The 22,026-nt window shown below is 49.3% G+C and overlaps 1 protein-coding gene across 12 annotated transcripts in view; it reads left to right on the top strand.

The window, feature by feature from the left end:
- Positions 1-22,026, top strand: part of COL13A1 (collagen type XIII alpha 1 chain) — a 90,311-nt gene that overhangs the window by 11,740 nt on the left and 56,545 nt on the right. For all 12 annotated transcript variants that reach the window (XM_030951435.1, XM_030951432.1, XM_030951430.1 and 9 more), the window contains 3 exons: positions 15,874-15,881; positions 21,043-21,078; positions 21,674-21,700. In XM_030951435.1, coding sequence (XP_030807295.1) covers positions 15,874-15,881; positions 21,043-21,078; positions 21,674-21,700 — 71 coding nt within the window. The remainder of the gene's footprint in view (positions 1-15,873; positions 15,882-21,042; positions 21,079-21,673; positions 21,701-22,026) is intronic.

The following is a 22,026-nucleotide window of genomic DNA, read 5'->3' as shown; positions in this document are numbered from 1 at the left end:
CTGGTCTTCAATATCCCTTTAAAAAACAAAAAGAAGAAAAGGCTGGCTGCTTTCCCCTCTGCCTCCACAGTGCTTGTTTTGGTCCGGTTTCTCCTTGGTCAGGTTGGGAGCCTGCGGTGCTGGAGGCGGTCAGCCATGCAAGCAGGGAAGCAGCTCAGAGTGATGCTGAATGGCTTTTCCATCCCTCCCTGTGGCAGCACTTGGGGGCAGAGGAGGGACCTGGGCTGCAGGAGGAGGCAGCTCCCAGGCACTGGCACTGGTGGTCAGAGGAAGGTTGCACAGCCCTTCCACAAACCAATGTACCTTCTGTTGTACAGGGGCTTGGAGGATGGCGTGGGGCAGCTGCAAGAATTTTGGCAGTGGCCAGGAACTGAGTTTTTCTCTGGAATGTCTTTGAGGCTTTGCAAAGGAATGTCCCCTGGGCATTTCTTCTCATACAAAATTTCCCCCACGTTTCCTATCTGCCCCACCGTGGGGCACAGAGAAGGCTGCTTGGCCACCCTTCAGCTGCAACTGACTTTGCAGAAATACCAGCAGCAGATACTGCAACTCAGAATTGTTGCTGCTGTTCGCCTTCCTGCAGGAAGCTTGCAGGAGCCAAGGTGCAGCCATGGCCCCAGTTGCACCCAGGGGATGTGTGCCACTTGGTGCACACACTCAGTCCAGGCACTCTGCTTTCCTTCTTGGCTACACCCACCCTCTGTCCAGACCCCTCAACACGAGGGGGAGGCCAGCAAGAAACAGTGTAGGGCTGCAGTGGGGTGTTGGCTTCCCCTATGATGTGACACCCAGAGCCAGCGGGGCCAGCTGATGGAAAGTGCATTTCCCACATCCCAACCTGTGCCTGTCCCCACAGACAGGTGCAGAGGAAGGAAAAAATGCTGGGAAAGGCAGCAGATGAGGGGTTGGTGGGGATGGCTGGAGCAAGGGGAGACGCCTGGGCAGTGTGGACTGAGCCTTGGCCCTGCAGCAGACAGGCAGGATGTTGTATCCAAGTGGATGCATCCGTTTCTAACTTGGGATTTGTATCTTCTCCCCAAACATCTCTGTGGAGATGAGCCAAAAAGGGGGACAGTGCCCAAGTCCTGCCTTCTCCTCACATCCCAGCTGGGGTGTTCCATCTCTTGCCAGGTCGTTTTCACTGCTTCTGTGTTTTGTCGCTGTCATGTTTAATGTGATCCTTTTTCAGCTTGCTGGGGCTGCTTGGACAGATCACAGACTCAAAGATAGGTTTGGGTTGGAAGGGACCTTAAAAGATTATCTAGTTCCACTCCACTACCACAGACAGGGGCACCTTCTGTTAGACCAGGTTGCTCCAAGACCTGTCCAACCTGCCTAGGACACTTCCAGGGATGGGGCAGCCTCAGCTTCTCTGGGCAACCTGTGCCAGTGTCTTAATGCTGCTCCAGGGCTCCCATGAGATTAAAAAAATGGACACGCTGGTGGGCCATGAGAGGTGAAGGAGTGTTTGGGATCCCTGGTGTGGGGTGAGGGTGTGGAAAGGTCAACTCCAGCTATTTAAACACCAGCAGCCACAAGCCGTGTCAGTGGCCCTGGCTCAGAGCCATGAGGAGGATGAGGTGGGAGGGTGCAATGGAACACCCTTGGCCCCGTGGCCTTACTGTCAGGAGGTGCATTGAACTGGTTGAAATGCTATGGTTTTGTATTTCACCCCTTTTGAGGACAGTAAGACAGTGTGGCTTTCTGTGCTGACTGTGCAAAAGGTGTTTTCCGCTTTGGAAGTGCCTCAACGCAGATTTTTGACAAGCGCTGAGAAAAAAATTGGAGAAGAGGACTTGTGTCTCAAGCAGCTGCTCTTTGCCAAAAGCTTTGGGCTCTCTGAATTGTGTTTTCCCTTGGAAGGACTAAGCCCTCGTGGCAGGGCTGACCAGAGAGCTGGGATGTGGAGGGAGCAGTGCCTGGGCTGCTGCGATGGGCATCCAGCAGCACAGTGCCATGTCACAAAATGGGGTTCTCTGGCACACCACCCCCTAGCACATCTGGAAGAAAAATTGCAGTATAATCACCACTCAAATACTGCCCTCCTTTTTTTCCCCTGGAAATTCTATTATTCCCTGAAATTTAAATATATTCCCCCATCCACATTTTTGGGCCCTCCAGAGTATATACACACTTCAGCCTGGAAAGTTGCTCATGCGCCCTGGGCTGCTGGCTGTATTTTGGTTTGGGGTTTGTTTGGTTTAGACATACTGTTGTTTCATTTGTTTTGAAGATGCAAACCACACAATGAATTCCATGGATTCTGTGAGCAGTTATGAATAAATGGGGATGAACAATTCAGGAAAAAAACCAAACAAATAGTTTGTTTGGTCACTTAACTCTGTTTCTCTGAACATGTAGGTTGCTGTGCTCTTAACTGGAGCGGCTTGAGGAGTCGCCCCAACCTTGGCTTTTGTCACCTGTCTGTTGCCATATCCATGGCTGAGGGACAGGAAGAGGGAGAAAGGACGTTCCTTAAAACTCTAAGCATCAACTCATCCGGCTTAGTCTGCTTTTGGGATTTAAACTGACTTTATTAAGGAGTATTTAATTGATTTTAATTAAGCTGCAGTTGTTGCCTGAGTGCAGACTAGGAGGGCTTGTGTAAGCCATTAATAGATTTGTGAGTGTGGCCCGTGCTGCAAAATGGTTGGGGGGCTCAAGCATCCCTGTGGTGCTACCATGCAGTAGAGTTAGGATGGCAAACACCTTGGCCTTTCCCTCTTTATCCAAAATATGCTTAGAAACAGCCAAAGCCTTGAAAAGGGAAGGTGCCCTGGAACAGTGGTGCTCTGAAAGAGGGTGGCCTGTTTATTTACAACCATCTACTTGTTCAGATAATTCCCCCTTGCCATGTTCAGGCCTGCTTCCTGTGCACCCCAGGGCTCCCCTCTCTGTCTTTTTTTAAAACTTTTTATTTTTGGCTTATTTAAAATTTTGAACTGGATGGAAGGTGGGAAGAATTTCCTCCAAGGATATGGAATTGCTATGGGACTTTTTCTCTGGAGGCTGAGCTCTACCCAAAGGTGCAAACAGGTGAGCATTTATATTCAGGTGTGCATGAGTCCTGGTGGCACAAGCATTAACTTTAATGGTGCTTGTATATTATGGCCGAAATGTTACATCCTAGCCCTTGGTTGTTTGAGACAGCTGTTCCCCATGCAAAACCAGGGATAAACTAACCTATCTCTCAGGCAAAGGTGTGGTGCAGAGAGAGACATGGGGAAGAGATTTTGGAGCAGATACCTGCCGTGAAATGCTCCGGCCAAAGCACAGATTGAGGCAGGAGAAAAGCATTGTGGCTGTGCTGATTTTTATCACTCAGTGGTCTCAATGTGACCTTTACTGTCCATGTCCCAGTAACAATCCAGTGGCACACGGCACCCCACGTGCAGACTGGGGCCTGGCAGGCCTGTGGGGCACCGTGGTGCATGTTGAGGGAGCTTCTGCATGTTTGACGGGTTTGTGTACAGATGTTCGGTAGAAGTGTTTACACCATTGCGTGCCTGCGCTTACAATGTATATGGCACATATGGGCATAAATCAGCGCCTTGACAAAGCAAGGCAAACCCATCCCAGCTGGCTGAGGAAAGCCAGAGAGCACATTGCACTGCTACTGTGTGCGCCGGCTCTGATTGAGCGCGAGCGTGCTACCGGGCCTGTTCCCCGGGCCCGGGCTGAGTGCACATGGCTGGGCTGGTTTGCGTCAGCCGCTGACGCACGTCCGGGCCCCGCGCCGTGGGCCTCGCGTGTGCTGCCCATGCTGGCAGCTCTGCGGCGGCCCGAGGAATGAGGGTGAGCCCAGCCGGCCGCCAGGCTCCGCGGCGGGGCACGAGCCCCTTGCGCAAAGCAAAGCGAAGCAAAGCGTGGGCGCCGCCAGCCGCCGAGGAGCGCTGGAAATACCCGGTGTGGGCCTAGGGAGATGGTGCAGGCGCCAAGCGGCTCCGTCCGAAGCTGTTTGCCAGGGCACTTCGCTTCGGTGTTCATGTTAGATGCTGCCATGAGGGCCATGGGCAGGTAAAAAGCGGGTTGCTGGCCTGGCCGGTGGCAGGATGGCTCGGTTTTGTGCGCCTGTGGGAAGCCGAGGCCCGTGAGGAGCCGTCCTCTCCAAGGTTTCTGCTTTCAATGTGGTGATACCCGATTCCCTGTTGGCTTTTCCGGGCATCTGCCTACACCTTTGCCCTATGGGGGGACCAAGGACCGGGCTGATCCGCCGGTGCCCGAGGGTGTCCCAGGACGCAGATCAACAGGAAGAGGGGAGGGGCGGCTTTCCTTCCCCCGGATCGCCTTTCAGCCCCTGTGCCAGGCTGGGGCCGCAGGTACGCTGATGGTACAGGGGCAGAGTCAGCCTTTAAAAGGGAGAGGTTGCATCATGCGGGGCTGGGCGGGCCTTGGGAGGCAGAAACCTCATCTGTTAAACATATACCGCCCCCCCTCCGCCGGGGAACATTCAATCCTCTCTTTGATGGACGTCCAAGAAAATACTTCTTCCACATCCTAAACTTGTTAGCACCAGTTAATCATCTTAACCTTCTTCCCCTCCCAACACACACTCCAATGAGTTTCCCATCGCTGGCAGCTGTTAAAGACGCAGCAACGCTTTTTGCGCCAGCCTTCGCAGGCGAGCGCACGGCCATTAATTATTACACCTCCAGGCTGTCCCCCAGGTGGGACAGCAGCAACCCACACCTTGTGCTGAAGCCCCTTCCAAGCGACTGTCCAATGAGTTACTTTGAGGGTGGATGCACTTGATGCAGCTCTTCCCTTCCAGGAGCTGTACCAGATCTGTGTCCTTCTGTGCATGGCCTCTTTGACATTACGAGTGCATTGTAGAGCAGAAGCCCTGGAAAATATTTGTTTGCATTCGAGTGATGCTCCAGCATCCCAGATGAACACTGCAGAATGGCAGCAGCGTGGCAGTCAGAGGGGTTGGAGAGATGTGCTCACAGGTGGGGTCTGGGCCATGTACCTGGTGAGAGGAGTGGGCTGTGTCATGACACCTGGTAGCTGAGTGTCTGCCCTTTATTGCATCTGGCTATTTATCCCCTTTCCAGTCTGGAAATGCCCTTGTTGCCTACTGTGTGTCTTTGGTTTTCCCCTCAAAACAAGGCTGTGTTTCAGATAGAAGAAAGGTGACAGCCTGATGCATTCATCCCCTCTGCAGTGCCCAGGGCTCTGGTGGGGCAGTGATGTGCCCTTCCATGGTGTCTACCTCCTGCACATAAGGGATTGGGTGGCAGCCCACTTGCATGGGCTCCCTGGACCAATTCAACCCCTCGCTCCCCAAACCAGTGCTGAGATGATTCCTGTTCTGCTTGCCCATCCTGCTCCAGCCTGGCTGCTGAGGCTCAGTGTCTGTTTCTTCCTCATGCAATGTCTTGGGTGAGCAGCATTGCAGACGGGCTGTGCAAGCAGGCGGTAATTAAATCAGTGTATTCCCGGGGGCAGCTGATTAACAGCACCTGGGGGGGCTGAGGCTCACACGGGCAGTATCAATCCATCGCTTGCCTCACTCCTCTCCCTTAGGATGTCTGTTTTTTTTTTCTTTCTGCTTTTCTTTTTTTCCTTTCTTTCAAAGAGAAAATGAAGATTATATCAGCTGAACTGGAATGTGAACTGACAGAGCTTTGTGCGAGGGACTTGTTTATTATGATTTGGTGTTGCTCCAGGCAGCATGTCCGCCTCGCTGGGGACCACCCAGCTGTCCCATCCACACCAGGCTACCCTTGCTGGGCAGCTCAACCAGCAGCAGGTAGAGGGCCTTTGGGGAGGGCTCTTCCAGAGGCTGAACCTGGTACTGGAATGTGGCACTGGGTGGATGTATCCAGATCCTGGTGGCTGCTCTTTTCTTGTCCTTGTCCTCTGTCATCTGCTGCTGCTGTCCCAGGGAGGAGATGTTGCTGCAGGCAACAGCAGCTGCTGGGAGTTGTGTGTTGGCCTCGTCCCTAACGGAGCTGAAGAACACAATGGGCTAGGATTTTTTTTAATCCTTTTTTTTGTTTAGGTTTTAAATATTAGCTCCTTATTAGAGCAATTTTGGCAGCAAAGAGGGAGTAGTTGTGTCTCCCAAAATGGCAGTCCTTGCCTACAGATTAACTTCCCATCAGACTCTAAGATCTACAAGTGCCACACGCATGGCAGAGGGGTTGAAACCCCAAAAGCACCCACAGAGCTTACAGGTCTGTGGCACTGCCCTGGCCACAGCGAGGCAGCCACGTGTCAGCCCTCTGCTCAACAGGGAGCAGTGTACCTGGCTCTGACCCCTCTGAAACCCAGCGAGAAGCTGTGTTATTGTGAGGCTCTTTGCCCCTCCCTGTGCAATCTGATTTCATCTGGGTTTGAAAACAGAAGGAGAGGGGAAAATAAGTGTGTGTTTTTCTGAAAGGTGTAGCCTTGTGGTTTTTGGTTTACCCCCAATTCATGTGTGTGGTGATCTCTTGCTTATGGATGACCTGAGTGCTTAGAGAAAGTGTTTATTTTCTGGGGAAGCAGGTGGAGATGGGGGTTACCAGGTGTGGTTGTGAATATTTCTGTCTCTGAGTTCCAAAGCCATCCTGGATAGAACCCCATGCTCTGCTATTGCACTAAACTGTATTTTACTAGGCAGGGTCCTGGAGTTTGTTGGGACAGTGGCTCTTGGGCCCTTTAGGAAGGGAAGCTACAAAAATGTGACTCTTGGCTGGAGGGCTGGTGTGGGGCATGGGCCACATGGTTTGGCATGCATTCAGCATTCCCCCCTCCTCCACGTGGGTTTTTCTATGTGCCTTTCCCATGCAGCAAACTGTTGCAGACCTTGGTTCTCATTCCTCCTCTTTGCTCTCTTCTTTTCTAGAACAGTGAGGGTTTCCTGTTTTGATAGAATTTGCCTCTCGAGCAGTGGCTGAGGAGCCTCAACGTTTTTTTTACCAGGTGTACCACACAGCCCATGTACTTTGGAGAAACTTCTCTCTTAATATAATGCCCTTTTGCCCTCGTGCCCTTAGGGCCTTTCCTTTTGTCTGGCAGGAAGAGCTTCAGAGTAACTGATGTCTAAACTTGCTTGGTTTTCCTCCAAATAATTTTTTCTCTGCTCTGGGGAGAAGGGAAAGTATCTCTTGTCCATTTTCTTTGTGTTCTCTTTTCTTTTTGAGATTATAATGGGATCTCTCACTACCTTAAAAAATAACCACCTGTGTGCCTAATAAGAAAAAATCTTGCCCCCTCAAACAAGATGGAGGTCTTGACAGAATTTAGCAAACTTACTGAGTCAAATTTGCTGTGTTGGGAAGATGAGAGCATACAGGTGCCTTCCAGCCCACGCTTGGCGGGAGGCAGCAGTTGGTTGGGGTTCCTTCTTTGCCTTTCTGCTTGGATGGCTCTCTCCACAGTGTGTGCTGTGCATCTGGTGCTGGCACTGGAGGCAGCAGGGAAGGGATCTGCACGCACAGTTCATTCTAGGTAAGGGAAGCCCGAGTCCTTTATCCCTGTAAGCCAGTGCAGGTTGTCTCCATATGTGCATGCTGCCCCAGCCTGGCTCCCACTGGGCATGAGGTAGCCAAGCCAACTTCTCCAGCTTGAGATGTGCTAAAAAGCACCAGCTAGCGTTGGCTGAATGAGCACTCTCCTCTTCTGCTCCATAAAACACGCTGAACAAACCCACTTAGGCTCATAAACCCCATCACATTTTTCCTTTTGAAAGGACTAGCATCAGCCCCACTCTCCTCCACATGCTCTGTTTGGAAACAAGGCGAACGCATCAGGAAGAGCCTGAAGGAAGAATTTATGGTGTCTCTAATTAGTCAGTTTGTTCCATCCCTGAAGAAGAGGATAACGAGCGACAGGGATGCATTGCTGGCCTCTGGAGGAAGAGCACTGTGGCTAGGCTCATGTCCAACTGCTGATAGGGTAATTAGTGGTAACTGGGAGCTATCAATCATCTGGGGTGGAAAAATGTCTGGGCTAAAGGAAAGACCCTCCCAAACATTTTCATAACTCAAAAGGGTGTGAGACAGGGTCTGGAAGGGAGTACTGGCAGTCCGTGAGGTATTTGAGGAAGGAGCCTATTAAAAGATAAATTGAACACAATGGTCTTTTGTTCGTCCCTGGGTAGGTGACAGAATTTGCTGTTATAAAAGTTGCAAAGTATTTTGGAAGGAGGAAGGAAGAAGAAAAGAGTTAGCAGATGGAAAAGAGAGAAGAAAAACAAAAATTAAGGGGGAGCAAAAAGTAACAGTGCGCTGGTTATTAAAATCAGCTGCTAATTGCAAAAATTATATAGGATTAAAATGAATTATGCAATTTGTCAAATGAATAAAGTGTGCAGTTTGCATTTGAAGTGCACGAGCAGAGAATTTATTCAAATAATTATTAGCTGTCGTAAGGTCCAACTTTCTACTTTTCCCAGACAACCACATTATGAGAGAGATTGTAATTTTCAGCAGGAAGTAAAAATGCCATGGATTTTGGTTTTTGCTTTGCCCAGCCATGATTTACTTTGGCCATTTTTTCCTTGTGGTTCCTCCCGAATTCTGCAACTCTCTGAGGAATAGGGCTTGTGCAGGGCCTGGCTGAGTGCTGAAGAAGTCATCTCCTCGGTGCAGAAGCAAGAGACTCCTCTTGAACAACCAGCTGTAACTTTTAAACTGGATTGGATCTCTCCAGAGCTCTCAGATGCCACCCACTTATTCCTGGCATGGAAGTGGATGTGTTAAGGGATGTAGGGTGAGAGTTCCAGAGAGATTATCAAACATCTGCCAAAGGGTAGGGCTTGTTGGAGTGGTACCTTATTGAATTGGTGTGTGCCTCTTCAGACTAAGAGTTGGGAGGTGCTTCTTTGCTCAGGTGTTTGAGGTGGATTTCAAAAACACAGAAGGAACTGAGGAATTGGTGGGATAGTGCCCCTGGAGAGCAGGAACTGGGGAAGAAGTTGAGAAAACTCAGCAGCCTGACAGAGAAACTGTTGAAGTTGTCCCGGTGCAAAGGAGCCACAGGAAGAGATCAGCTAAAGAAAATCACAAAGTCCTCAGCAAGGTGAAATTCAAGACAGGAGGAAAGTAAGGCTGAAAGGATTTAAAATGGAATGGGTGTGCAAGATGAAAATCTGAGAGCCTAGGGTGAGGTGGGACTGTCAAGGACATCAAGGAAAGGCTGAAGTTGTTCCTTGTGAGTGAGCAGGAGACCTTCCTCCTCACTGGAACATGAATGCCAGTCACACCCGACAGTGAGGACATCAGCTTCTTAAGGAAAAGAGCCCTCGAGGGCTCATGGAGAACAAGTGACATGTCAGAACATAAGGGCAAGGCAGAGGTGGTGACAGGGAGGACCTCATTTTCCCTCTGTGAGTAAGACCCTGTGGATAAGGTAAATAGACACCATGTCTTCTGCCTTCACCAAGTCATCTGCCATGGACTCATGCAGTGAGCTGGAGAGGCGGTTGCTGTTTGAAAATTACATTTCAAGAGGCAAAAAGGCCACTGAGGGGGAGCAATGAGAGCAACCAGAGGTCCAAAAAAAAAATGGCCTGTGCAGAGAGACTGGAAGAATTAGGTTTTGTTTAGTCTAAAGACAAGAGAAGACTGAGGAACAGGACTGCAGACATCAAATACATGAGGTAACCGCAAAAAGGAGAGAAATAAAAAAATCTCTTCTTTGAATTTGCTGTGCATCAGAGGTCATTGACTGACTTAAACAACAACACTGGAAATTTTGGGTAGTCTCTAAGAAAGATAATAAATATGGCCTTATGAATCAGGGCTTGGGTATTGCCTGGACTGGATCACTAGGGAAGCATGTGGTGTCGCTATCCCCAGAGGACAGCAGCAGGTTAGAGAAATATTTGCCCAAATGGGCTAGGTACAGACTTTTTATTCCTTTGGTTGCTTTGAAGATGTTCCCTCCTCAGTTTCGTGTCACTCTCATTTCACAGGAATCCTTTAATCTCTGTTTGGTTTGCTCAGGGGAGGCAGAAGGGGAAGAGAAAGGGGGATAGTCAAGAGCAGCGGTTTTGGGCTGGTGGTTTGCTGGAGCCTGGGGGCTCTTTGGCAGAAGGTGGTGGAGTGGAATGAGCCTGCCACCATAAGGTTTCCATTTACCATCCAGGGGTCTGCACCACTACTGGGAAACCTTGGGGGGGCCTTCAAGTATGAAAACCCACTGGGTGAGCTGACCCTGGGAGTCCTTCCCAGCCCGGATTTCTCTGCTTTCTGTGGTGCTAAGTGCTTCAGCATGGCAGGGACAAATGTGATTGTTTGCTGCTTGGGAAGAGCTTGCTGACCCATGGATGCCTGCCCAAAAGGAGCATTGTGCTGCCCAGCGTTGGCCATCCCACCATCTCTCCCCTGGCAGTGCCAGAGGTGCTCTCTTTGTCCTGGGTGCAGCCAGCACTGTGTGGGCCATTTGCTCTTGACCCTTTCCTGCCCTTTGTTTTTGCAAGGGGGTCTCCCAAATGTTTGTCAGAATATTTTTTGCTTGTCTATTGTTGAGCACTTTAATTTGCATAAGGGCTGGCTGTGGTTATGCCAAAGGCCCCACTTAGCCTCATTAGATTCTTTTGGCCCTGGAGGCTGACTGGCTCCTGTTGTCCTTATTTTGAAACGAGCAGAGATGTTTGGAGATGCACTTGGGATCTGTGATTAAACTCCACTGTCAGACCCCCTCTTTTATTTTTAATTTTTCTGTGAGGCTTCACCTTGATGTCTACTTTGATCATAGCAGCATCCTTTGGACTTTTTTTGGTGCTGTGCCTGTGGCCTTCTGGTGGTGGTGATGCTGGGATGCTCAGAGTGCCTGAGCAGTGACTTTTATCCTCAACAGCTGCTGCTATTAACTGCCGACTCTCAGTGATGTCATGGGTTTGATTTTGGGGGACAGCTTGAATGACTGGCATAACCTGGTGCCTCAGCTTAGCATTGGTCAGATTTTTTGGCAGTGAAATCCTGATGGTCCTCTCACTGCCCAACATTTCTGCAATCCTTTGAAGAACCTCTTGCCACTCTGCAAGGGTGTAGCCTAGAAGGGAATGTTTTAGGGATGGAGGAGCCTGGCCTTTTGCAGGGGCCTTCTGCTCTTTGGAGCGAGTTATCCGCTCACTCAGATTGTCTGCCACTGCTGACAAAGCCTGAAGCAAAATTACTGGAGGTTGTGCTTTGGGTAGTCAGTGTTTAAATTTTTTCTCATTATTTTCAAGATTTTTTGGTCTTTAATTCCACCTACAGCTCATAATAACGAATTATGGCAAGGCACATGGCATTTTTTGCCTTTTCATTTGAAGTTCTCTGAGTTAATGCTCCCTCTGCCTCTGCTTGTACGACTTGTCCCCTGATGGACTTAGGGAAGTTGGCTCTAGAAGAATGTGAGTACTCTGGATCTGTTGTGAGAAAACTGCAGCATAGTCTGTGTTTAAAGTAGGCTAAACCCATTGTTTGTGCTCCATGCACCCAGCTGGGGTATGCCTGCTCTGAAATGGGGTCAGTCTGCACTGAATACCCATGGAGCCATGAATTAGGGGCTCCATGCCACCCTGGGTAGGGTCATGCTCAGGCTGCTGGCATTTCAATCAGCATTTCATAACTAATTGCCTGGCCACAGCTATCTTGTTATCAATTAACATAGCCCTGAATGTCAGGAAGTAACTGTATCTCTCTAACTCCCTAAGGCTGGCTTCTGGGTCTGTGAAATGGCTGGATTTCCTCACAGGGATGGATTACATGTTTACATCGTTGCTGCTGCCAGAGTGTGTAGTGAGGATGACCCAAGTAACCAACAATAATGTCTTCGTGTTCCCTCTTTCTCCTCCTTGTCTCGTGTATGCTATACAGGAGGGGAAAAAAAAACTCCTTGCATGTGAGCTCTTGGAGCAGGCTGGAAGATACACACATTGCAGACACCGTACTGCCTGAATCCAAGAAATTAGAGAGAAAAAATAAGCAACAGCATTTGGGAACCTTTTGAGAATGGACACTTTTCCAGACTTCAGGAAATGCCCGTAAGTGGATGGGATCATTTCAGTGATCCTCTCCATCCAGAGAGCACTGCTGTCTCAAGCTGGAGAATATCTCTGTCATCAGCAGAAGGCTTCTCACCAAACCTGCTCTTCTATGTCCAGCTTTAACATCTGATGGTCTGGAACATGAGACTTTCCAGATTAGGATAAATTTGACCGGCTTGCAAAACAAAGCCTCTCCTTTTCTGAGGCCAGTGAGGCTACAGTGTGGAGGGTGGCATTAGTGGCTGAGAAAAAAGGACTCGTTGCAGCTGTGTTGTGCTCAGTTGCTGGTTGAACATGGGGAAGATCGAGTGAGCAGGGGGCTCTGTGGCATGGCCTTGCAGTTCATCACAGGTGTGGTGTTTCTGTATGTGCAGTAAGGTGGACCTACCCTTAGGTGGCTGCTGATTTGCTCACTTGGGCTACGGAAAGGCAGAGCTTCTTTAAGGAAGTTTTCTGTCTGCATAAAAACCAGAGCAGCTGAGAAGGGACAGTGCAGATGGTGCTAATTTCCAGAGGCCATATGTTTGGAGGGACCTTGGGTACCCCTACAAGAATTCTTTGTTTTCTCAATGTTCCGTTTCAGAGGTGCTCTGGAGGTCTCCTCCTTGCAGGAGACCACTGCTTCCTCCCACTCGTCCACTCCTGACACGTTTTCCCCGTCCCCTCCTCCATCCCCTGCTGCTCCACAAGCCCTGCAGCTGGATAAACAGCACTTGCAGTCACTTACAGCCCTCCAGTGCACAGAGAGGAGCTTCCTGAGCAGCCCGTGGTGGGCGGACGGTCGTGCTGCAGCCCGCGTGCCAGCACCGGCATCGCCGCGCTCCCAGCGAGATCAGCTTCAAAACACACGGCATCTGGAGGTGCTAATTACAACTGTGGGTTCTCTGCCGTGCAAGGCTGAGGAATTTGGTGATCTGGAAGCTCTGGGTCTGCCTGCTGGCTGGGCTTCGCTGTGGAATGGGCTTGGAGATGTTCACAGTAGCTTTTATTGCTTCTCTGTTCACTCATCCTTTCTCTGTTGACTGTTTATATGGAAAGGGGATGTAGCTCATCTCCTGTGTGGCACCACCTCTGTCTCACCCCAAAAGAGCCTGCTGTAAGGAGGGGAGGAGCCCCCAGTAAGTGTGATTTGTACTTGGTTGTTTGTGGAGCTCTTTGGAGTTCACCACCAAGAGCTGGCCCATGTGGGGGCAAGCAGGCCTGGTTGCACATGGTTGCCCCAAACTGGCTGGGCCTGCAAGAGACATGTGACATAGGGACTACATGCAGTGGTGGTGTGGTGACTCTGCTGAAGTTCAGGTGGCTTTTGTAAAGGGGCCCATGCAGCCTGGTCAGTTTGTGGGTTTGTTCCCTTGGCTTGCTGGGTTGTCAGCATCCCTGCCTGGGCCAGAGCAGCTCTGCCGGAGCTTTGGCCAGGACTGAGCTCACTGCATTTGCTGGTGGTTGGAGTTGTTGAGAGTAGAGGCTCAAGTATCTCTGTCCTCTTTTATCCACTCTTTCCTCTAATGTGCATTAATTTACTACTTGCATTAAGGACTGAGCCACTTGAGAACCTCTGCTCCACCTTGTCATTTATCACCGTGACAGAATACGACCAAAGCTTTTTGCTGAAGCTTTATTCTGCTTCGTAAAATCCCCTATGCTTTGCAACAGCTAATCCAGAAGCACCTCCTCCCTTCCTGCTGTCTTTGGGACATCTTTCCTCCTCCTCCTCCGGCCCATGCAAGATGATGTTGCTTTTGGAAATGACTCTGTCTGAGGGCTTTGCTTTCCCCTGGGTCACACGGACGATCCCAGCATTTGAAGCCCAGTCCCTGGATGGTGTCTCCCAATTGCCTTATTGCAGCCAAGACTGTGTCCCTGCAGCTCAGTGATGAGTGTTTACACAAGACTGTGCAGTCCCCTTCACATAACCATTAATTTTATAGGGGGCACATAGCAGAGATGGGCCTCCACTGTTCCTCCTGCCTTTGATCTGTGTGGGGTGTGTGGCCCAGAGCTGCCGGCATTGCTGATTTACTCCGCTCTGTGGATGGAGCTTCTGGAGCGAACAAGAGCTTGTGTTTGCTCTCAGTGGTATGGCAATGCCATTACAGGCTGTGCTGCTGGCTGGTTGTGTTTGGGCTGGAAGGACAGGCATGGCTCAGGGTTTGCATGTCCTTAAGCTTTTCTTTTAATATCAGCTCAGCAGTTCGGTTCATGCAATCCATGAGTGCCCCAAGTCCATGCAGAGAGGTAGGTGGGTTATTAAGGGTCTGAAGCATTGCTAATGGAAATAAAGTCCGTGTATTGGCAAGCTATAAGCATTGACCTTGTGTCAGGGCACTCAGTCTGAAACAAAATCTCTCCAAAACAGTTCTCCCACAGAACTTCATTGTGATCCAAGCCAGACTCAGAAAACTCTCTCTTTTTTTCCTTTCTTTTCTCCCAGTCTGGCATAAATTAGGATTCTGGCATCAGTGTGACCTTGCCCTCCTAAATGAGCTGTCTGATCAGAAACCCTTTTGTTGTTTAGGCTTGGTGTAGCAAGTAGGACTGTGGCCTCAGCATCAGCACCGTTGGTGGGCCATTGCCCGGCCAGCCAAATCTGGATTGCCCCTGGGCTCCTGTCCTAAATTTGATTGGAGTTGTTTTGAGTTGTTGAGTGTTGACTTGAGCTCTGTCAGCCATCATGAAGGTGGTTATTACTCTTTGTATTTTAACCAAAAGTTACTTTATCTAGAGGTAAGCTCTTCTGATCAACCACAATGAAAGCCGTGTCTAACAGTGGCATCTGACAGGGCAGTTTCAGGTCACCAAACCTGGTATGAGAGAGTCACAATAAGTGAGAGATTTCCAATGTGGAAAGTGTTTGTTCATCCAAGGTCTCCAGTTTCTTTAGTGGACTTTCAGCCAGGGGCATTTTCAGGATGAGCATTGTTGCGCAGGTGCTCGCTGTGACATCCGCCTGCCGTGCAAGGAGGAGGCTGCTGCTGTTATCTGTCAGCTCGCCTGTTATACTGCTTAGCCTTGCTTCTTGGCACTCTGTGCGAGGAAAAACAAAGAAAACACAATGTCTATAAAGTATGGAAAATGTAGAAACCCCTGACAGTTGTATGGTGTGTCTTGCTTCTCCCACAGAGAGGAAACCACAAAATAGTGAGTCCGGGGGTTTCTTTCCACACACACAATATCTGTCAGGATTTTGAGGAATTTTCTGGGAGCTGATGAAAGAAATGTGCTGTTTAAGCCCTGATATATATTGTACAACCATTCTGTATGAGGGAGATGCAGTGCTCTACATTGGCAGGTTCCAAAAAAGATTTTCAAAATAAAAGAAACCCAGAGGATTTGAGGGAATTTCTTCTGAGAGGGCAGGTTGGCTTTGATGGGATTAGAGGCAGAAGAAAAGGGGAAAATTTGCTTGTATTAAAGAGAAAAGGTACCTGATGTCTTTAATAGCTGCAATTTCCTCATTAACCATTTCACACCTTCACAAGATTACCGATTCTGGTGGGAAATGGGTAGGAATTTTAGCAGCAAAGGGGCTCTTGCCTCCTCAATTTCAACTTTCTCAGCCCCCATGGGTGGGCAGGATTGTGAGGAGGAGTCATATAAATAACAAGCTCCCCGCTCTCATGTGTGCTGGAGGACCAAAACTGAGTTTGGCAGTGTCAAGAGGCTGACTTGCATGGCCTTCCCAAGGCAGGGCTCTGACAGGGCTGTCAGAGGCTGCCCTGCACTCATGGTGGTTAATGTGGGGATACCTTAATTAACAAGCAGGGAGCTGGTGAAAGTGCATCAGCAAATGGGAGCAGCCTGAGGATAAAGCCCAAAAGATGGTGCAATGGTTTTTTTTTCTAGCTCTTCTTGTTAGGATTTATCGCGTTAAAAAATTAATTGCTGTTTATTTTTCTTCTCTCTTCCAGGTCCACCTGTAAGTACCAAACCTCTATGGTTATAGAAGCTGTTGACATGGAGTCTGGGGGCGTGAAGCCTCCTGTCTGTGGTGTGTGGTGTGGCAGCCACCTTTGCAGTCCTGGCAGCCTGGGCTATCCCAAACAGCAAGTACTGGGGAGCTCAGGACTGGGTTGGGGTGGGATTGCTGCTGGCTGCAGCTCAGCAGGGACAGGGACAGGGCAGATCCACGTGGGGCAGGGATCTGTGTGTTAGCAGCTGGCCTCTGGGGGAGCAGGCTGTGTGCGCTTCACATGCATGGGATGCCACGTGCTGAATGAGATGTGTTTGCAGAAAAGGGAAAGACAGATCACAAACACATGGCAGGAGCTGAGCTGCAGGGACTTCTTCCCTGCTACTCACCCGGGCTGGCTGAACTGCTGGGCCTTCAAGTGTAGCTGCGCGACGATCAATTTCGGAGGAAAAATTGTGTTGACAGCTTCCTTTTCAAATGTTAGCTAATGTAAAACCTCAGCACAGACAATTTAGGCTTCAGGAAAATAGCTAGGTTATTGCAGAAATTTTCTTGCAGCTATTACCAGACCCACAGTGAACCAGAAGCAGCAATGCAAGGACTGAAGCCATGTATCGATAGCTCTCAGGATTATAAAGAAACGCTGCATTGTCTCATAGCAGGGTCCTTCCAGAGGAAATGGTTTATATTCGTGTACAATAGAGGGACTATTCAGGGTTTCTGTGAAGGAACATGAGAAGTTACACATACGGTAGTCATCTTTTGTCTGTTCACGCAAAAATGTCTTAAACAGTTTGCAGATGACGTTCTGAGTAGTAGTTGCTGCACAACCTATTTTCTCTCCCCTTTCATCAGGCTGAAATGCTATAGACTCAACTCCCACAGATATACGAGCACAGACCTATTTAATGACAGCAATCTTCCAAAAAGTTGCACCTTCTAGGCCAAAAGGTCTGAAAGCATTTCACAGCTGGAAGGCCTGATCCACACAAAACCTCAGTGATAGCTTGTCCCAGGGGCTTTCAGGACTGGCTGTTTCAGCATTAGCTGTGGCTTTTTGGGAGGAGAGCACGCCTCTGCAGGCAGCTCCAACTGGAGTCCCTCCATGGCAGTTCCTGCCACTGCAGCCTGGGCAGCCCATATGTTGGCACTAAAGGGATGAGATGGGCACAAAAATGGCAGTGCTGTTGGCATTTCTGTTATTGCTGTGAGAAATTAGAGAGAAATCACTAGATCAACACAGATGTCTTCTAGAGAGCAGTCAGTGCCTTTGTGGGGTGAGGAAGACACACACCCCAGGCTTCCTCTGCAGCAATAAGGGTGGAAACCTAATATTGTAATGAGAGATTGAAGCCTGGCAGAAGCACATGGGACCACCAGAGAAGTGCTGACATTATATGCTACTGTATCCTGGCTTACTGCGACCCCTGAACCTGTCTCTGCTAGCAGACTTCTAGGACAGGCTCTGAGGAATGCTACAGCCAATGGAAATAACAAGAGGAAGTTGGGCAGACTGAGTGTTCTCAGCCAAAGTGGAATTTGTCTTGGACTAGTAGGACCCTCATCTCATTCAGGACCTCTTGGGTTTCTGATCAGCTGGCAAGTGAAATCAGCTCAGTCACTGTGAGCAAAGGTTCACCTCTGAAAAGCCAAGTGAGTTCTACATGTCACCATAGGAAGTACTCCCCCACTCCTGTGTATTTCTCCTGATTTGAAATGGAAATGGTTTTATGAGCAGCAACCTGAGCTCCTTCCTGGCTGATTGTCATGCACATTGTTCTGGATAGTGACCCCAAAGCAATGATCACCCCACATCTCTCTCTTGTTTTTGTTTCCCAGCTTGCAAAAGAGACAACAAACTGTGTGACAGGGCTTAGCTCCCAGTGCAGGTGTTGGCTTGAGTGTGGAAATGGGCAGAAATACTCATTAGAAATGCACTGAGCCCTGCTTGCAGTCTAGGACAACAAGGACTCCAGGGAAATGGATGAGCACCACCAGAGCAGCAAAAGGGAACTTCATGTTCTTCTCTTGCCCAACGAACACTTCCACCCTTATTCCTGAAGCCAGTGAAGGCTTTGGTGAAGACAAGGGCAACCCGCAGTCATGTAAGATATTTGATGAGATTGGGACTAAAAGGGGTGAAGGAAGGAAGTGATGAAATCCTGCAATAGTCCTTTTGCTGTCTGGACCACATCCGAAGCAAATGATCCTCTCACGGACATTTTCTCTCCCATTTCTGATCATGCAACATTTCTGTGGCAACTGCAGCAATTCCATACATGAAAAAATAATATTTAGCAGATGGAAACTAAGGAAGAAAGTCAAAGCCCTGTAATTAGCTTGTTCTCCGTGGACTTGCAGATACCTTCAGAGCTCGTGCAGAGAGCTGTGGGTAGAGTCGTGCCAAAAGGAGAGAGAACTTCACAAGCAGCAGATTAGGAAACCGAAGCAATCAGAGCTGATGGTCAAGGAGCTGTGGAGAGTTTTTTTAACCATTCTGTTTCCTAAACACTTCCATGTGATTCCATGTCTTTAACAAGCCCTCCTTTTGGAATTTGAGGCTGGCTTTTTCTGCTTTCAGTGTATTTTGTTCCAGGGCCTCACAGAAAGGCCACAGCTCCTGGTAAATACTTCATTATTTCTGTTTCATCCCCTCATTCTTTCTGTCTGACAGTACTTTGATCAGGAGGCCCTCAGCATTCATAAGGTGGTAGAAAGCAGACTTGCATAAAAAATGGGACATGGAATAGAATATTGCATAACAGGACGTGGCCCATACAGAGTAGGGACTACAGGAGCTTTGTAGGTCCAGACTTAAAGGGTAGCATGATCCTCATGAACCCTCCTATGTGTGGGAAACACTGCTTTTGAAGATGTCTTTGAGGGTCTGGTTGAAGAGGCAAAAAGTGTTCAGTGTTTTCACTGATGGGATTTGCTAGTTGCAGCAGGATTTAGAACGCCTAAGTCACCTTGGGACAAATGCAAAAATCCATAATAACAGTATATGCATCTGAGTTAGTCATGACTGAGGAAGGAGCGTGGGTTTTGGAATTACAGCAGTGTGATTTTCTGGTGGTGGTTCCCTGCTCCCCAGGCTGTGGCTCACCTGGAGACTGCACGAGCCATAAGCGGCAGTTTCCCCGTGAAGGAAATGCAAACTGTGCTGCTGGCTCTCCCCTGGCTCAGGACAGGGGCTGCTGCTTGCTTTTCATGCTCTTTTAACTCTGATGTGGGAGCTTCAGGCAGCTTGTCATGACTTTATAACCAACCTACACGGTATCATCCACCCACAAGTGCTCTTTCCCGGCTGCCTGTCACAGACAACCTTTCCTTATAAACATCTGGCATTTATTTGCTGTCCTAGAGGGAGCTCCCCCTTTGCTGTAGCCCTGCACAGTCACATTCCAGACACGGTGCCGTCATGTACCACTCCAGGTACTCGCAGGGGACCTGACACAGCTCAGCCCCGACCTTGGGCCCTTCCTGCTTGGGCACCAGCCACAGCAGAGACAGAAGAAGCAAATTCAGCTTTTACCTCAAAAGCCACGAGGGAAATCAGCCTGGGCTCAGCTCTGGAGGAAAGCAGCATTTAAAGGACTGAAAGCAGAGGAAAGCTCAGTATTTTGTTTTCCAGCAGCCACAAAGTAATGCCAGGGCCAGATGCTGACACCAGGAGCTCCACTCACTGCTGGCACACAGTGATAGGCAAATATTAGCAGGACTGAGAACCCACCTAAAACCCTAGAAGAAAGCAGTTTCCCATAATGTATCCTCAACAAAACTTAAAATCAAGCAGCTGTTCAGGGTTTCATCCATCTGAAAGGAGTGCTTTTGCAAAGTGTACGTGGCTCTTCAATTTATCACAACATGAGCTGCATTGGAAAGGAATGCCCCCCCATACCAAACAGCCCCCCCAGCTCTGCAGAGGGAAATGACTGAGCTTCCACCAGGGAATGGTTTGATCCCAAGCAATAATGTTTGAGTTTGGGATACACAGCCTTTGTGTACACCCAGAAGAACAAACAGAGCTAAGTGCCTTCCCCTTCCAGAGATCTCAGATTATGTTCACACGCGCTAGGACTGAACGTGTGGGGAGGCATAAAGAGGTGCCACCAATGGGGCTGGTGTCTCCAGCTGCAGAAACCAGAAAACCAGGTTTATGTCTACAGACGCAGTCAGCCAGGGGCAGGAACATTCTGTTTTACATAAGGCAACCCCAAACATCGCTGGAAACAGAACTGAGGGATTATTATCACGTCATTTTTGCAAAATATAGAGCAAAAGCTACATGACTGCTGAAGCCATAATCATCAAGATCCTTTAGCAATGAGCTGCTATCTTCCAGATCTGCACAGCCTTCAGTTTTGGTGACCAGGAATGCAGAGGGGGGGTATTTTTTTTTTTTTGTAATTGCATAGTACAATTTAGCTGTAAGAGGCAGCCAACTGCCTTGTAGGTAAGTGGATGCAGAAAATTGTCACTGGTCCTATGTTCATGTGTTTACGAGGCTCTGTCCAGTGTCACCTGACCCAAAGTCATTCCCAAAACCACTGTTAAGATCACTCACATGCTGACAATGCACTGGGAAGTATCTCAGAGGGGTAGAGGACACTGAAAACAGCTGCTCATATGTCTTCTTCCAGACATGCTTTTTCCTGTGTCAGCTTGTGTTCTCACATTTTTCTCTTGTTTCTGGACAGGACAGTATTTTTAAGTCTAAAAGAATTGTGTTTTAAAGTGATAACTCTATAAATAAATAGCTAACACCCAGATGACTTTGGTCAAGAAAGAGAAAAATGTGACAGTTGGCCACTGCGGAAAGCCAGTTCCCAGGACCTGGATTTTATGAAGTGTTGGAAATAGGGATAGTACTTTGTTTGACTGGAGACTCCTGTCCTCCTTTTGCTGCCTAAATTGCTGTATGTAATTTCTCTTGTGAGATGTGTGGGTTTGTCATATGTGGAAATGAGCTGGTGCCTCACACATTCTAAAGACAGGTTTGGGCACACGCAAACACATTTTACTCTTTAACTTTCTCCCTCTCAAAATCCCTGGACACTTGCACCACAGTGTGAAGCTGCTGCTGTGCTGCTGTTCAGTTGTGCTGTTTTATAACCTTGCTTTTGACCAGTTACCAATTCCCTCTGATTTTTGCCTTAATTGCCAGGGGGACAAAGGTGCGATGGGAATCCCTGGGCGGCCGGTAAGTCAAACCCTTTTTTGTGTGCCTTATCCTTCCCATTCTCTTCCAGCCCCCAGGATTTGGGGGTGGCTTTCAGGATAATCCTTGTCAGTTGGAGCAAAACTACTCTCCCTGAGCCCCGTACCTGAGGGGCTCCCCTGGTCTCAGCAGGGTGACCAGCCCTGCAAGCCACGTACATGCTGGGGGGTGTTTCCATTTCACCTGCTGTCCTATCCAGGCCCTCCTCTGGTTCAGCATCCCCCTGTTTGGGTGTCTCCCGCTGCCACCTGGTGCACCAGCTGGGCTTGCTAACCCTGGGTTTCCTAACACGCACCCCTGCTTGCCACTGGCAGCTGCCCTGAGCAAAGGGGGCCATGGCATGCCTGGCTGAGGGCTGGATTTTGGAGCTGCTCCTTGCTCAGGCATCCCCTGGTGAGGATGGGGAAGAGGAGTGGGGCAGGAGCTGAGGCCACCCTGCTGGTGCCAGCCCCATAGCCAGGGTTGTGGGGGGCAGAGCGTGCCTTTGCCTCTGACGCCTGTGTTTGTGTCTCTCTCCTTTCTCTCTCTCTCCCCTGCACCCTCTTGCATGTGGCTGTGACGGCTGCCACTGACGCAGGGACTAAAGGGGCAATCTGGAGAGAAGGTGAGTCAGCTTCTTGTAGCCTCTAGCATCCCCAAAATGTCCTCTTCCAGGGCCAGCCCAGCTCCCCTGTCACAGTCATGGCCACTGCAGCCAGCTTTGGGCTTCCACACCCCTGGGCTGCCCCATCTTCCGTGTCAGTGCAAGTATATTTCCCAAATTCCTTCCAGGCCACTCAGCCTCCAAAGATGCTGTGTTTCTTGTTTATGACAATTTACTAACAGCCTAAGAGCCAGTGGGCACATGCAGGGCTTCCTTCAAGGCTTCCTGGATTTTAACCATTGACTTTCTCCCCCTCTGGCAGCTCTGCTTGCCCCAGCCAACCTGCA

The sequence above is a fragment of the Camarhynchus parvulus genome, chromosome 6 (genome assembly GCF_901933205.1).
Source record: "Camarhynchus parvulus chromosome 6, STF_HiC, whole genome shotgun sequence".
NCBI lineage: Eukaryota > Metazoa > Chordata > Aves > Passeriformes > Thraupidae > Camarhynchus > Camarhynchus parvulus.
The sequence above is the reverse complement of the archived record's forward strand: the minus strand, read 5'-3'. Positions and strand labels throughout refer to the sequence as shown.